The sequence below is a fragment of the Argiope bruennichi genome, chromosome 10 (genome assembly GCF_947563725.1).
Source record: "Argiope bruennichi chromosome 10, qqArgBrue1.1, whole genome shotgun sequence".
In the NCBI taxonomy this organism is placed as follows: Eukaryota; Metazoa; Arthropoda; class Arachnida; order Araneae; family Araneidae; genus Argiope; species Argiope bruennichi.
The window spans coordinates 76,731,742-76,747,577 of record NC_079160.1 but is presented as its reverse complement, the minus strand read 5'-3'; the positions used below and the strand labels follow the sequence as shown (position 1 = coordinate 76,747,577).

At 29.4% G+C, this 15,836-nt stretch overlaps 1 protein-coding gene across 1 annotated transcript in view; it reads right to left on the bottom strand.

Annotated features, from left to right (window-relative positions):
- Positions 1-581: 581 nt before the first annotated feature.
- LOC129989503 (alanine aminotransferase 2-like) overlaps positions 582-15,836 on the bottom strand; it is a 43,225-nt gene continuing 27,970 nt past the window's right edge. Inside the window, exons 7-13 of the mRNA XM_056098075.1 lie at positions 14,383-14,462; positions 13,535-13,668; positions 10,321-10,429; positions 7,983-8,048; positions 5,425-5,580; positions 3,705-3,817; positions 582-905 (exon numbers count right to left, since the gene is read on the bottom strand). Coding sequence (XP_055954050.1) covers positions 815-905; positions 3,705-3,817; positions 5,425-5,580; positions 7,983-8,048; positions 10,321-10,429; positions 13,535-13,668; positions 14,383-14,462 — 749 coding nt within the window. The 3' untranslated portion in view covers positions 582-814. The remainder of the gene's footprint in view (positions 906-3,704; positions 3,818-5,424; positions 5,581-7,982; positions 8,049-10,320; positions 10,430-13,534; positions 13,669-14,382; positions 14,463-15,836) is intronic.

The following is a 15,836-nucleotide window of genomic DNA, read 5'->3' as shown; positions in this document are numbered from 1 at the left end:
ATAGAATGGTAGTAAAAGTCTTAAAACCGTTTATTTATTTATTTTTGCGTTTAAACAAAAAGTTATTAATTTCATATGAAACTTTTAAATGAAAGAAGCGTATATAAAATTCCTATGCAATAAGCCAAAAAAAAAAAAAAAAACGTATGGACGTTTTATTAGATCAGGAGTAAATTTTAAAAATCTGCTTGTTTATTAATTAAAGTAGCTGAAAATGAGGAACAATGCTTCAAGTGATTGAAATGTTGTAGATTAAATAAGAAAACTGTCATTTGTTCCAGATAACATTATTTCCATCATTTATATATTAGTAGGACTGAGTGTTAATTCAAGCTGTCATTTCACGGAAAAGAACTCATCACATCATTGTGCCAGTTCATATAGTTCTGAATATGGTTTTAAATTATTTAAAGGAAATTTGCATATTATGAGCAATAAAATTTTATGTTGAAAGCGAAAATTAACTGTTTTTTTTTTACCTTTCAAACGCGTAAGTGGTACATAATATTATCGCCATATTATCAACTAAAATTGTTACTGATTATAAGTATGTTACTTGCTGTATAATATAAAAGACAAAATGGCAACAATTTGTTTATTACAGTATTTACAAGTTTATTTACATAGGGTAACTGAAGTGGTAAAGAACAATACAGTTTTTAAAATCATGCATATCGTTCCATTTTGCACAGCAGGAATATTGAATAACGCACTATTCATTCGAACTTCAGGGGTGTTCCAAAAGAATTTTCTCCTTAAATTTCTCACGATCTTTCATCCTATATTTGTCTTGATTGAAATAAGATAGTATTTTTCAACTGTATTTTTGAATGAAGGAGGTATGAAATCTACGGATCATTTCAGACATTTTCAGTATCTTCTCCTTGGAAGGTAAAATTGTGAACCTGCAAAAAAAATTTCATATATAATCTTAGTATAAAAAGTCATTGTAGCTATATATATATATGTACCAAATCTCTCTTAAAACAACTGGGCCAAATTGAATGAGCATCATACAGTTATAATTTAAGGTGTGCGTACACACTTGAAGATTTTTTTTTTTAAATTTTAACTTTAAAAATCCAGTTTTTTCACAGTAGGTTATTAATATATGTTTAAACTCATTTCAGTGAGAAAAAACCGTATTACACTAATTATTAATTAAATAATATTTAATGAGCTAATGAGCCTATTTTTTTAAACATGATATCTTAAATTCTAATTTGTACAGACACACAATTCTAGTTGGAAATGATGCCTAATATTAGTCTTGATGTTGTCTGCCTCAAACAAGTTATAAAAATGTATAGTTTTTTTTAAACAATTTTTTCATCAACGATGAATAGAAAAAGCGAGATTTTTTTTGTCATTTTAACTTTTAAACAGCTATTAAAAATTTATTTCTATAAATATAACTCTGATTGAGGCACAAAACATCCGCTATTTCATACAGATTATTTTGATATATAAATAACTGTATTTGGTTCATTTCTTGTTGAGTTATGATTGTTTGAATGAAGCAGCATAGTGGAAAAATATCATTCTTCATAAAATGAGTTTTAAAAACACCGTAACTGGAGTTTTTAATGAAAGCATCTCAAGAAAAATAATTATAACTCGTGAAATATTTGGAATATTGGCAACATCTTGGTATCGTTTGAAAGCTAAAGAATCAGAGAACATTATTAAGCAATAAAAAAATATTCGATATTTTGAACGATTTTCGAAGTTTCAAGTGTGTACATACACCTTAAGACAAGGGGAAGAAAATCTGTCAACTTTTCAAAGTACAAAAGTTATATAGAAATTAACCAAAATGTAGCCTTTTTCCATCGGAAATCTCTAGCAAATAATTAATACCAAATTCATTTATGTACAACTTTTTCATTTTTAATAATTATTCAAAATCTAATAAATAAACAGAGGCAGAAATTTTGAAAATAGAAAAGGTATAGATACTCCGGTGCTAAAGGACGATGAGACTTGAACTGCTCTATATTTATACTTTGATATTTCTGTTTTATTTTTTTAACATACCTGGCAAACGCTTTTTTTATCGTTTTTAGAAGAATTCTAATGCTTTAAAAATGAAATTGTAGATGGCTGAAAGATTTTTAGCATTATATTATTTTATATAAAATAAGTTTTTATAGTAAATAAGTTAAAACTAGGTTTGCTTACAGAGGCATTTGATTTCGTCGTTGATAATATTAAGCAGATTCTTACTTTTCCACATATAACGCATAATTAATCTTTTGATTAAAGATTTTAACTATAAGTAGAACTTTAAAAATCAAATAGTTAATGGTACAACCTATAATTCTTAACTTATAGTATAAGCAGATTCCTAATATAGTAGTAACTTTAGAAATCAAATAGTTAAAATTTACACACAAATATTGAAGTGTGTGTAAGGTTTGAATGAAATTTTAAGACAATAAGTTAAACCATGTTTTTCATTAGTAAAAAAAAAAAAAAAAAAAAAAAAAATGAAAATTTTATCCCAGCCGACGCTGAATTTAGTTGTTAAATATATGTATTAAAAAACATTTTTAATGCTAATTGTAAGCCTGATTCATTGAAGAAATTTTAAAATTTAATTACATTTTTTCCAATATACAGTATTGTTCTTACACATATTATTTCCAGCCTTTCATTTTAACTTGAAGATTGTAAACGATGTAATATTTTTTTTATCAATTTACTTTTTAATATACAAGAATTGTGAAATTTTCTGTATTCTCGATGACAATATGCTATTTAAATATAAGCTAGTAATTAATTTTATTAAATTTCGGTTCCACCCCAAAGGCAACACCTTGTAGTGAATTTTTGAAATAATACTCGTAAATATCAATATAAAAAAGTTAGAAGCGATTAAAACAAAACAAAAAAAAACTGCTGTTTAACATCTAATAAGAATATACTTTAAAAATCTTTTTCAATTAAATTTATTTTGAAAGTCAGAAAATTTCATTAAAAATATAAAGTAAAAAGAATCAAAGATGCAGTTTAAAACCTTTAAAACAATTAGACAGACTAACTATTATCAAGTCCTTGACGAATCTGATCTAAAATTTGACATGTGACCTTGACTTGTCGTGTTTATATGCATGTGGACGGACAGACAGGCCCGACTTCCCTTATTGAAATTTCCTCCAAAATGTTATCAAAATTGACAGATTTGATGTTTTTTGAGGGCAAATTTTGTTTTTCTATATGTTAGTGTTTTTGAACTATCGAGTTCAAAGACTAAAAGACAGACAGACGTATGAATTTCCAAAAAATTTTATACATCTTGAAGAGGTCTAAAACAATTTCGATCAAGTATAAAAATAAACATACATTTCATTTCTATGCTAGAGCTTCTGTCAGCAAAATTGGCAAATTCTGAGATCATTCTGTGTGGTAGCATATTTTGTAATGCAAATATTACTATATGCATCCTGTTCTTTTTTTTAGTAATTGTTACTGATGGTAAAATGGCAAATTTGGAGAGTATTTTGGCTGCAATTGGGTCAGCAAAGTGTTGCTTTGTTTAACGTATATTTCTAACTGCCTGGTAAAGTGTTCTACTTTAATACTACAGTGAATGATAGCACGTTTCCCATCACTTGATAAGATGCTTTACACACGTGTCATCTGAATTTAAAGTAATAAATGAATATGACAAGTTCTAAAGACAAGTTAAAATTTTATATTACCTTAAATGATATGTGCCAGGTAGTTGGCCATAGAGTGCTCCAGGCTGAGAACAAATGCCAGTTTCTTCGAGGAGATTTAAAGCGTAAAATGTATCTGGGCTGACTCCTTTCGTCTAAAAAGGAATTAAAATGATATTACAAGGATTAAGCTAAAGCATGCTTTGAACAGGCATTTTAAAAAAACACTGATTCATTTGTTTAATGAATAGTTTGGATTGTGAATAATTTGAAAAACGAGCAATTTTTACGAGAATTTCTTTGGGTTCCTAATTACGTACATGACACAGAAATTTAAAAAACAAGAGGTGATTGCGCATGTAAGATTTGTGGGATTAGAAATTTTACACACTATTCTCCCTACATAAAATTTCCGTTTAAATAATGCTTAAATATAAGATAGTTAAAATATAATCATCAGATTTTAGCTCTTTATAATTCAAAAAATCTTCTAAGCATGAAAATATTCAATTCCTCTTAAAAAATGCTAATATTTCGATTGCATCCGTACAGTTCCAATCCTCAGAGCTTCTCATTTAGACACATCTCTGCAACAATTCAACTACAGATCTAGAACTTCTCATTTACGCACATCTGCACAATAGTTTAATCCAAGAACTGTACAAATCCTCCAAGAGTAAGAGCTTCTCATTATACATCTGTACAGTTCCAATCTTCAGAGCTTCTCATTTAGACACATCTCTGCAACATTTCAATCACAGATCTTCCAAGATTTAGAATTTCTCATTTACGCACATCTGCACAATAGTTCAATCCAAGAATTGTACAGATCCTCTGAAAGTAAGAGCTTCTCATTTGCCCACATATGTACAAGAGTTCAACCAAGAATTGCACAGATCATCAGATGAGTTTGGAACTCATCCAATTTTGCTGGAAATCATGGCATCTATACAAACGTTGCTTCAATGGAGCTCAAAATGAAAAAAATTGCAAATTGTAAGATCTGTTGTCTGACAAAGGCACCTAAAGAAGGCTAAATCGTCAGCACCGTGTCGGCCAAATCCGTGCCTTTAGATACAAGAATGTTCTATTTTTCTTTTATTGCTTGACTCGAGAAAGCATTTATATTGCATATAGTAGCTTATGCAATCGGATGAAAGAATGGAAATAATTATTTAGCATTTGCTTCTTCTTTCACCAATTAGCATTATTAGATGTAATCCATAATTTTAAAATTATATTGTTTCAAATTCGTTGATTACTTTGTAGTTAACTTTGACATAAATTATTTCTAAATACGAAAAGTTGATATTTGGCATTACATTAACGTTTAGTAAATAGCGTTCCTATAATTTATATTGAACGAATTCAGATGAGTTCCTTCAATGTAAGTTGTAAAAAGTAAGTAAAAAGTTATTTATTTCTGAAAAACTGAAATGTGACATTTTTAAAAAATGTTTTGATAAATGATATTTCATTTTCTACATACATCTAAATAATTCCATATTCACATCCTCTTCAGTAGCGATGAAGTATTCAAATGTTTGAACGAAATTTATCATTTATTTATACGTGTATGTGTGCTTAAAATGACATCGTTTCCAGTGGTCCGAAAATTCAATATTCACATCCTCTTTATTAGCGATGAAGCATTCTAATGTTTGAACGAAATTTATCATTTATTTATGCGTGTATGAGTGATTAAAATGACATCAGTTCCAGTGGTCTGAAAATCAAGTTTTTCAAATAAACATGATCTTACTTTAGCTTCATCAATCGCCTTCTGCGGGAGATAGATTTTGGGAAAAACGAAAGTTGCCGCTGTTAGCGGATTGCATTCGAAACCACTGATTTCGTTCAAGCAGTTGATCAAGATGATTGCTTTCTCGTTCAAGGACTGCATGATATCTGTCCATTCCTAAGAAAAGAATTTTTAAAAGTCATTTTTATCTTTGCTATTTTTAGTTATTATTCATTGTTCACATTTAAATACAATATACAGACTTAATTTCTCGTATATTCTCTGATAAATGTACTTGTGTATTATTAACTGTCATCGCCGAACAAAAGTAATGAAAGAACATATTAGCAAGCGATCTTTCACGGTTTTATTATCATGACTGAACGCTGGAATGCAGGTATTACACAAATACCAGAATACCTATTGTGTATTTTGGACTTTTTCTTTGATCGATTTAAACCGAAATTAACCACATAATTTTAGTTCAAAGAAGGTGATCATTTTACTGAACAGCGGTGTATGTGTATTTGAATACATCCGATTCCTCTAATTCTGAGCTTAAAAATTAAAATTGTAAGAAAAATTTACTTTTATTTTATTCGAGAATCCTTTAATAGAGTACAAACAACTCTATATTAAACATGTAAGAAAATAAATGGATACATATGATAATATAAATTCTAGGGTTTATACAAAAACCGGTGTTCAAATCCCATATTTCCAAAAAAAACGGTTTTAGTTGGTTTTCGAATTTTTGTCAAAAAAATAGCATAGGGAAAAATATTTTCTCTAAGTTATATAAAATAACAAAAGACGAAATCAATATCAAATTTAATAAAATTAAAGATTACATATACATATTATTTACACATAAAATAACGAAAATTTAAGCACAAATTTTGAAAAATATTTATATTGTTTTCACTAATTTTAATTTCTCCTAAAAAAATAGAATTTTAAAAAACATAAAATATCCATTGAACGGTGGCTAAGTCTTGTTCTTATTTTGGGCACAATATTGCCTGAAATTGAAAACACTCGTTCACTATCTACTGAGCTTGGTTTTATAGTTTTCATGGCATCAAATAACAAATCTTTGTTCTTTTATTCGTTGCCTCAAATAATGAAAAGTCAGCTTTCAATGTCTTTGGATTTGCAAGTTTTTCTTCAGGGTCTGCAAGAAACTTATGAATTCATTTTTCCATGGCTTCTTTTAAAAAAGAATTACTCTGAACGAGTAGTTTCTGCCATTTGTTCTTCATCAGAATCGGTTTCCACATAAGAGTTTGGAAATAATCTAGACAATATCTTTCCAGGTAACTTAATAATTTCGGTTTTTGAAACTAAAGAAATTACACTAGATTTCTTCGCTGAACTAGAAGTGTGCGAATACAGCAAAAGAGTCGCTAATTCTAATTCTACTTTCTTGAATTCGTTCTTCTAAAGCATATAACAATTTCAAACTTATTTCAGTGTTCAAATTTTTTAGTTCATTTAACAGAAATTCAAATATACTTACACTTGTTAATAAATTCGAATCTCGTTGCCTTAAGCTCCCAGTTACTAGACAAATCGGTCCCAACCATTTTTTTTTTTTGAAGAATTGGAATATTTAGGTGCTCCGGAAAACCGGTTTTCTTACTTTAAAAACCGGTTTTCGAATGTGACAAATTTACTTCAAAAAACCGTTTTTTTTAAACCGGGTTTGAAAAACAACCTCCAAAGCCTAATAAATTCTTTACATTTTTTCTGCGCGTTTTTTTTTTTTTTTTTTTTTTTTATAGTATAAAGAAATTTTTTCTATTTGTTCTGAAATAAGTTTTTACGGACCCATTTTACATGTAATCATGTTTTTACATGTTTTATATTAGAGTCATGACAGCATATCTATTAGGAGCTGAGATCCAGAGATGCTTCTTGAATATTTTACACAGTGTTACAGAATTTATATAAACAGAAGCACTCACACGAATAGGAATTCTCTCTTTGATGTGAAGATTACAAAGTGAATTTTCTAACCCTGTTATGAGCACTAGAGTGGTATTGCAGCTGCTATTTAACAACGATCTGCTGTTTGCTTGTATATAATTGACACCTGAAAGGGATCTGTTTTGCTACCTAGGTTTAATGTTTTCTTGTTATCAGTTGTTGAGTTTGTTCGATTTCTTACACCGAATTTATTTTCCTAACAGTACGCAAGTGAAACATTTAATAAAACTTATTATATTAGTTTTGAAAATATTCATTTAGGTTTTTAATAAAGCTTTAGTCGATTAAGTTTCCATAATTTTTGTTAACAATTGTATCATAAGAATCGAGTGGTATCAAATGTTGTATTTTTGAAACCATAAAGTTATATATTCGCACCCACTCATGATTGGTGCCCGTAGTTTCAGTATCCTTGTAATAAATAAATATTGTTATAGTAAATTGCAAGGAAAATTCCTGGGAATTTTTAAGAAATAGTTTTAGAAATAGCAAATAATAAGGGAAATTTCACATATAATTATAAATTTCTTAAATTTTTACTCCTTTCATACATTTTTAAAATTCTTTTTATTAAAAAAATTATATTTTACCTGTATAAAATTTTGGTAAGATGGCTCTGTTGGCAAGGGAGGGCAAATCATGCAATCCAGTGCAATCTGTAAAATTGAAAACCATTAATTGCTTTTGCAATTTGCTGACATTTTTTTTTATTTAATTCAAATATGAAAGAATGAACCTGCATGACTGAACAACAAGACACATATTTAAAAATATTAAAAATTACGAACTTGAATCATAGATTAAATGGAAATTGAATAATACTTCCTAAATACAAAATTCAATTCTGAGTATTATTTTCAGAATTATAAATAATGTTAATTGAATAGATTATGAGTAATGGTAAATGAATAGATTATGAGTGAAGGTAAATGAATAGATTAGGAGTAACGGTAAATGAATAGATATTAGGAGTAATGGTAAATGAATAGATATTAGGAGTAACGGTAAATGAATAGATATTAGGAGTAACGGTAAATGAATAGATATTAGGAGTAACGGTAAATGAATAGATATTAGGAGTAACGGTAAATGAATAGATATTAGGAGTAACGGTAAATGAATAGATATTAGGAGTAACGGTAAATGAATAGATATTAGGAGTAACGGTAAATGAATAGATATTAGGAGTAACGGTGAATGAATAGATATTAGGAGTAACGGTGAATGAATAGATTAGGAGTAACGGTGAATGAATAGATTAGGAGTAACGGTGAATGAATAGATTAGGAGTAACGGTGAATGAATAGATTAGGAGTAACGGTGAATGAATAGATTAGGAGTAACGGTAAATGAACAGATTAGGAGTAATGGAAATTGATAAATAATCCAACGTCTTATACACATTATGATGTTTTTAATTTTTCATCTATCTTCTTTTACTCCTTAAGACATGCTATGCAAGTGTATTTGTATATATATTCTATTGTGTTCGCAGCATCGTGCTAAGTTTTATTAGGTTGTTGTGGTAGAAATATATACATAAAATAGATAAGATGGCTTAATGATATGAACATATTTATAACTAATCGCCTATGGAGACCAGCTGATTCACTGCGCATATTGGTTATATTTAATTTGTTAAATCGTTCAGATAAAACTCTGTGTCAGTGATTTCAGCAAATTGTAAGATATTAAAGCCGTGCTACTTAAATTGCCTGTCATAGGCACTGTTCATTGTGTGCATAGACTCTTTCAGTGACGACCAGGCCCATTACATCATAGCGCAATTAAAAACCTAAATATGCGGTATAGCTATCTTTTAATTTTTGGGTATTGTTACTTACTTGTTTTTATTCATGTTGTAAACTATATAAAATTAAACTGTATTTTTCTTCTTTAGTTTTCAACAATAGAATAAAATAATACTATTAAATATTTGAGGAAACAATAAAAACACTTTGAATTTCCGGGAAACAAAATTAGACAAAAAATGCCAAAATTGAAGAAAATTTGCACGAATTTCGTAATGGTATCATTAAAAAGACAAATTTTTAAAGAGTGTAAAATTCATATTTGTGTAATAATATTTTATAAGTATCACGAAAAAAGGATGAAATTCAGACGAATTTTTATTTAATTGAAACTCTTATCAAAATTTCTTTAAAAAAAAGCTCTCATCGAGATGTACATTACTACCCTCCAAGATATGTATGTGCTAAAGTTGGAAGCTGTAGATTAAACGATCTGCCTGTATAGAGCTAACATACACACACATATATACAAACATATTTAACTTTATTTTTAAAACATATTTCATTAGTAGTAATTTGTAGAATGCATTATATGAATTACTGATGCCTTCTATATCATTCATCCGAAATGCGCGAAGGAAAATGCTTATTTAAATGTTTTTAATGTCAGAAAACATTAAAAAAATCATCGCTACTATATTCGTAAGGTATTTAAAAATTATAGGGGTATTTTTCAATTTCTAGAAATTATTCATTCCTTGAAATTCAATGTTTCGTTGTTTCATCCAATATTTAATAGTTGGATTTTCTCCTGTTTTTAAAAGCGGAGGAAAATTATTATCACTTGTGTAGCTTACAACGGGAAATAAAAAGGTGAAACAGTATTGCGAAATTCAAAAGATAGATGAACCGAACATTTATATTTATCATACCACAATGACATCATGGGATTGGCCTCTGTTAGAAAGGTTCATATATACAATGAATAGAATATAAAAGACAATTAAAATATCACGGCTCAAATTTCTAATAATTGGACGTAATCATGCATATGAAGTTATATCTAAACGATTTAATTGAGATTAAATATAATCAATACTCCCAGCGAGCCGGCTGGTCCCCAAAGCCGGCTAGTAATTTATCCATTTTCAAAGGTATTATCCAGGTAATTACATACCTGGCCCAGAACTGTAGAACACATTTTAATGCAAATAGATTTTTTGTAAACTTTGATGACGTCTTCTCCCAGATTAACCATTTCATAACAACCACATCGAAGGCCACATCTGAAATGAAGTAGAGGATATTAAACACACAAGTAAACAGTTAAATCCTTTGAAAAAGCATGCAATTGCGTACAATTAAAGTAAAACAATGACAAATACGAGCAATGCATTTTGAAACTAAATCTTGAAACAAGATAAAATTCCTTTTATTTATTTACTAGCCGCCTTTGGCGACCAGCCGGTTCGCCAATCTTAATGTTCGTTTAAATTTTAATAATTAAACAGATTGAACCGGAGTTTAACCCCCTTCTTCGCCAAGTTGCGATAACGCGCTAAAGCTGGCAATCTTTATTATGCACTATAATTGAACATCTGCTCCTTTGCTTTTGAACATTTCGCAAGGTCGTTGTTGGCGATTTTTAAAAATTTTGCCAAGCAGGGGGTTACACTCCGGTCGTACCATTAAATATTTTACGCAATTCCAACTTTAATAGATTCTTCAGCAAAATATTTTAAAACTTCAAATTTTGATAGTCATATAATTCACTCATAATATTATAAAGGCCTTCAGTCATAGCGTGATATGTATCACTCTAATTTTTTGTTACCCCTCGTAGAAATTATGCTTTAAATTAAAGTGTAAATGATTAATCTGCAATTAATATAATAATATTTTTTACTGAAACAAAGCATTTTTTTAATAATATGATTACTGATAATAGAGTCACTGAGCGTTTACACTTTATGGGCACTAAAGAATATCTTTCTTAATTTATGTAATATCTCAAGAATTTGTCCACAAAAATTTCTCAGATTCATCAGGAACAGATCGATTCATTAACAATGTTTCATTTTAAATGCATCAAACACTAAGAAAATAAAATGAATCGTTTAAAATAATCGGTCGGAAACAGGTTTAAAAAAACTACTTAAAAAACGATGTACTCAAAACTATAAGCATATACAAAAAAATATATAATTAACATAAATACAAATTTCTAATAATAGTAGTAGAAGGTTTCTGAAATGCTATTTACATTATTAATGATAGGAATTATTATTGACAAGCAAAATAATCTTCTTCCTCAAAAACAGATTATGACTAGTATTCAAAACTAATGAAAAGTCTCAAGGGGGATTAATCTAGATCCTCGCAAACTTAATGGGATCAAGGCTGCCGAAAGAATTTTTTTTAACATTATTTCCGAAGTAATTTACGTGCGTGGTTTCATTTAATATATTACAATCATGAACTTATAGCTTGAACTTGTTCAAATTATAAGCATGGTTCAATTTCCTGATAATTATTCTTAGGAATTTTATGTCATATTTTTAAATTATCTTGCAGATAAGTGCAACTCGATTTGTATTGTTATTGCTTAACAGACTCGCAAATAAACATTTCCATAAAAAATAAATATCTTATACTTCATAACCGAATGTCTGAAATGAATTAAAAGATTTCGAGTTTTATACAATTTTATTTTAAATTATTTTAAAATTTCTATTTCGCGAGAGGATCGAGCCAATTTTCTTGATATGACCCAACCATCGATAACTAAATAACAAAAAAAAAGTAACAAATAACGAAAAAATTTCAGTGTTTTTGCTATTTCCTAAGTAGCAAATATTTTGTTCACAAAATAGCTACTTAAATATTATTTACACACATATTAAATTAAAATTATCAAAAAAAAAAGATTTTAGAAGTTAGGGCAGGAGAGAGGACTCAAAATTTGCATTGTTTATAAGTACTTTAAAGTTCAATCCGTCAATGAGTAAGCATCCTACCTTCAGCAGATAGATATCCATCGATAAGGAGCATAGTTATCGTCTTTGAGATTGAGATAATCAAAAGCGATTTTTACTAAAATTTGTTTTTTAATTAGATTAACAAGGGTATGACCTGATGGCACAGTTTTCGAAGTCGAGGAGAGGAGGAGGAAAGGGGCAAAAAATTTTAATTGAAGAAATTTTCTTTTATTTTTTTCTTTTTGCTAGAAATAGGGGCTTATGTACGATATCCACAGTGTATTCATAAAGCAATATAATAAGACCTTCAACATGTCGTACAATTATCCTGTTTGGGATAACTGTACCCCATGTTGGAAAAAGAGTCCCCAAGAAAGGATGAAAGAAGGTGTTTTCTTCAAAATTTGCTTTCTAATTTAATGTTATCTGTATATAATAATCTGGTTATATAGTTTTCAAAAATTTCTAATCAACTCATAAGACTCATGAGTCAACTTATATGTGATATCCATAGAGCACTTCATCGAACAGAAAGATTATCAAGATTTTTAACACAGAACAGGGTTATCATCTCATATAGATTTGATTGACTCTAAATCAATCCACAGGATTCAATCAACTCATATGTGACATTCATAAAGCCTTCATCAAACAATAAAATTTGACACAAAACAGGGATATCAACTCATATAGATATGATTATTTCTAAATCAACCCTCAGGACTCAATCAACTCATGTGTGACATCCATGGAGTCTTCATCGAATAGGCAAGCACATTAATATTTTTAACACAGAGCATGATATCGATTTAAAGTGCTAATGACTGCTTTTTTCATATAATAGGCATTTTAATTAGTTTAATAAGAGTGTGGTATCATAACGACTTGGTACCCAATCTTTATGCGACAAATCCTTGTGACTGAACGCTTTCCAAATATTTAGGAAAGCATATGCCACTTCAGGCGTTATTTTTGCTATGACTCAAGGTTCTATCAAAATTATGCAGATAGATCCAAAATTAATAATACTTTCAGAATAGTTAATCCAACTAAAATAAGTTAAAACTCCTCACAGAGATATTCTTAGAATCTATGAGGTCCAACAGATTCAAAATGGCATGCATACAATTGACTATAAAATATCATATAAGAAAATTGGATGCATACAATTGACTATAAAATATCATATAAGAAAATTGGATGCATACAATTGACTATAAAATATCATATAAGAAAATTGGATGCATACAATTGACTATAAAATATCATATAAGAAAATTGGATGCATACAATTGACTATAAAATATCATATAAGAAAATTGGATGCATACAATTGACTATAAAATATCATATAAGAAAATGGCATGCATACAATTGACTATAAAATATCATAGAAGAAAATGGCATGCTTACTCTCCCAAAATCCCCGCTGAGCCAGACATGAAACTGACCAGCTCCAGGGCATCGTACGGAGGATCCATTTGCATCATGGTTTTCTTAAAAGACTGAAAATAACAACCTTGGGCAAAGGCATTAAACTGATAGGCCTGTAAATTAACAATAATTTATTAAATCAAGGAACATAATGATAAAGAAAATGTCATCAATAAATACATAGAACTTCTCCAAATAATTTACCATCAATTCAATATATAATCTATATTAAAAGGAAGTTAAGGAAAAAATCGATTTTGGTCAAATTTATGTCTCAATTTATAAAATATTTCCTGTAAATGGACCTTATAATTTGGAGAACCATTTAATACTATGCAGGATTAGAAAATAAATTGAGGTTATCAAGTCGAGTTCAATTAATTTGATCTAGATATTTATCTAGCCTTGCCGGTACGACCGGAGTTTAACCCCCTGCTTGGCGGAATTTTCAAAAATCGCCAACTTGCCAACGACGGTCTTGCGCCGTGTTTTGCGAAATGTTTAAAAGCGATGGAGAAGATGTCCAATCATAGCGCTTAATAAAGGTGAAAGATAATAGATTTGCCAGTCTGGAGTAAACGGAGGTTGTCAGCTTTGGCGCGTTATTGCAACTTGGCGAAGAAGAGTGTCAAACTCCGGTTCACCCAACCTTGCTTTCCAACACAAACATTGACATTCTAATATATTGACTTACTATTCGGTTTTTTTTTCATTGTTTTTATTGTGGAGAATTTCTTTTGACGCATTAGCATGGGACGTTTTAGTTACCGAATAATGCTGAGGAAGCATTGTGGGAAAGTACTAAGGAACCTCTACGTACCGCTCACCTCATCAGCCAAAAGTACCAGCTTTCTCCTAGCTGCAAAAAGCACTATGTCCTCCATGTTTGAACGAGATAGAACGGAACCTGTAAAGACAATTTCTTCTGTTAATTAATATATTTTTAGCAAGGTAAATGGTTTTACATAGAAAGATTTATCTATTCCAAATGTCTATGTGGACGTAAAGTCAGACAGAATCTGTTAATCGATTTTGGCAACAGCTCGCATGTTCGGATTGTTTACATGCGGGAAAATCTGAGACAACACTGTGAGGCAAGTATAGTAATCGTTAAAAAAATTGAACTCGAGATTTTGATGAATTTCTACGTTTGACTTTAGCGAGTTCAAAAAACACATTTTTGGAAAATATCCGCTTCTCTGTCTTTGACAAGGATAACTCGAACACGTTTTGAGCCAGATGGATGTAATTTGATCTCTATACCAAATTTGTAGATTTCTATCAAATTTTGAGGAAAATCCGCTCCGAGGAAGTCTGGCTGTTCAGCTGTTCGAATATAATTTAGCATAAAAACTACAAAACGAAAAGAACTAGATATATAAAATTCGATACACAGATTTAACATCTATATCTTATACTGCTTGATTTCGATATTTATTTGTCAAGGCCAGATCAATTTTTCTCGTCACTTTAAGTGTTAAAAACGGGTATTGTGAAAAACTCGACATTTTAACTAAGAAGTATTCTAAGTAAGATTAGAAGCAGCAGGACTGGTCTCCTAAAATGTAACTTCAAAGATGTTTTTTCTATCTTGAGTATTTTTATGATCTTCTTACTGACTTCTAATATTTTCTCACCTATTTTTTTTTTCTTTAGTTTCGAAATGATTTTATAGAAAACTCTCATTTCAGAGAATAAACAATTCTAGGTTTGAAAGCTGATTCTACAAAAGATAAACGAGCACAACAGCTGGTGAATATTTCATCAGGTATTAAGCAGCAGGAAGTTTCTGAATGTTGCTTTTCATAGCTTCAAAATTACAAGGTGCCTTCCCCCATTTAAACTTTCTATTAATTCAAAATGAGACACTAATATTTTTTAACTAAACGTTTTTTTTTAAAATTAATCTTGATATTTCATCTACGATTTTAACAATGCTTTTTTTATTAAATGGCCTTTTATAATTATTACATAATGGCGTTGAAATGTTTGTTATTAAATGACACTGAATAATTTTTGCGTAATGATATTTAATTTTTTCTATTAACTGGCATTTTAATATTTAAATTATTTATAGCATTTTATAATTTTCAATTTTCCACTTCAACCATATTTCTTGAACAGCATATTTAATTTCAGCTTTAGAGTTTGCAAATTTCGCCGCCAACTAATAAATCTATCATCATATTCAGTAATTCATTTATATCCACCGTATCGATGAATAAATCTCTGGTCATTGATGAGGGCTGCAGTGGCTTAGAGGTAAGGTTTTGAATTCGGA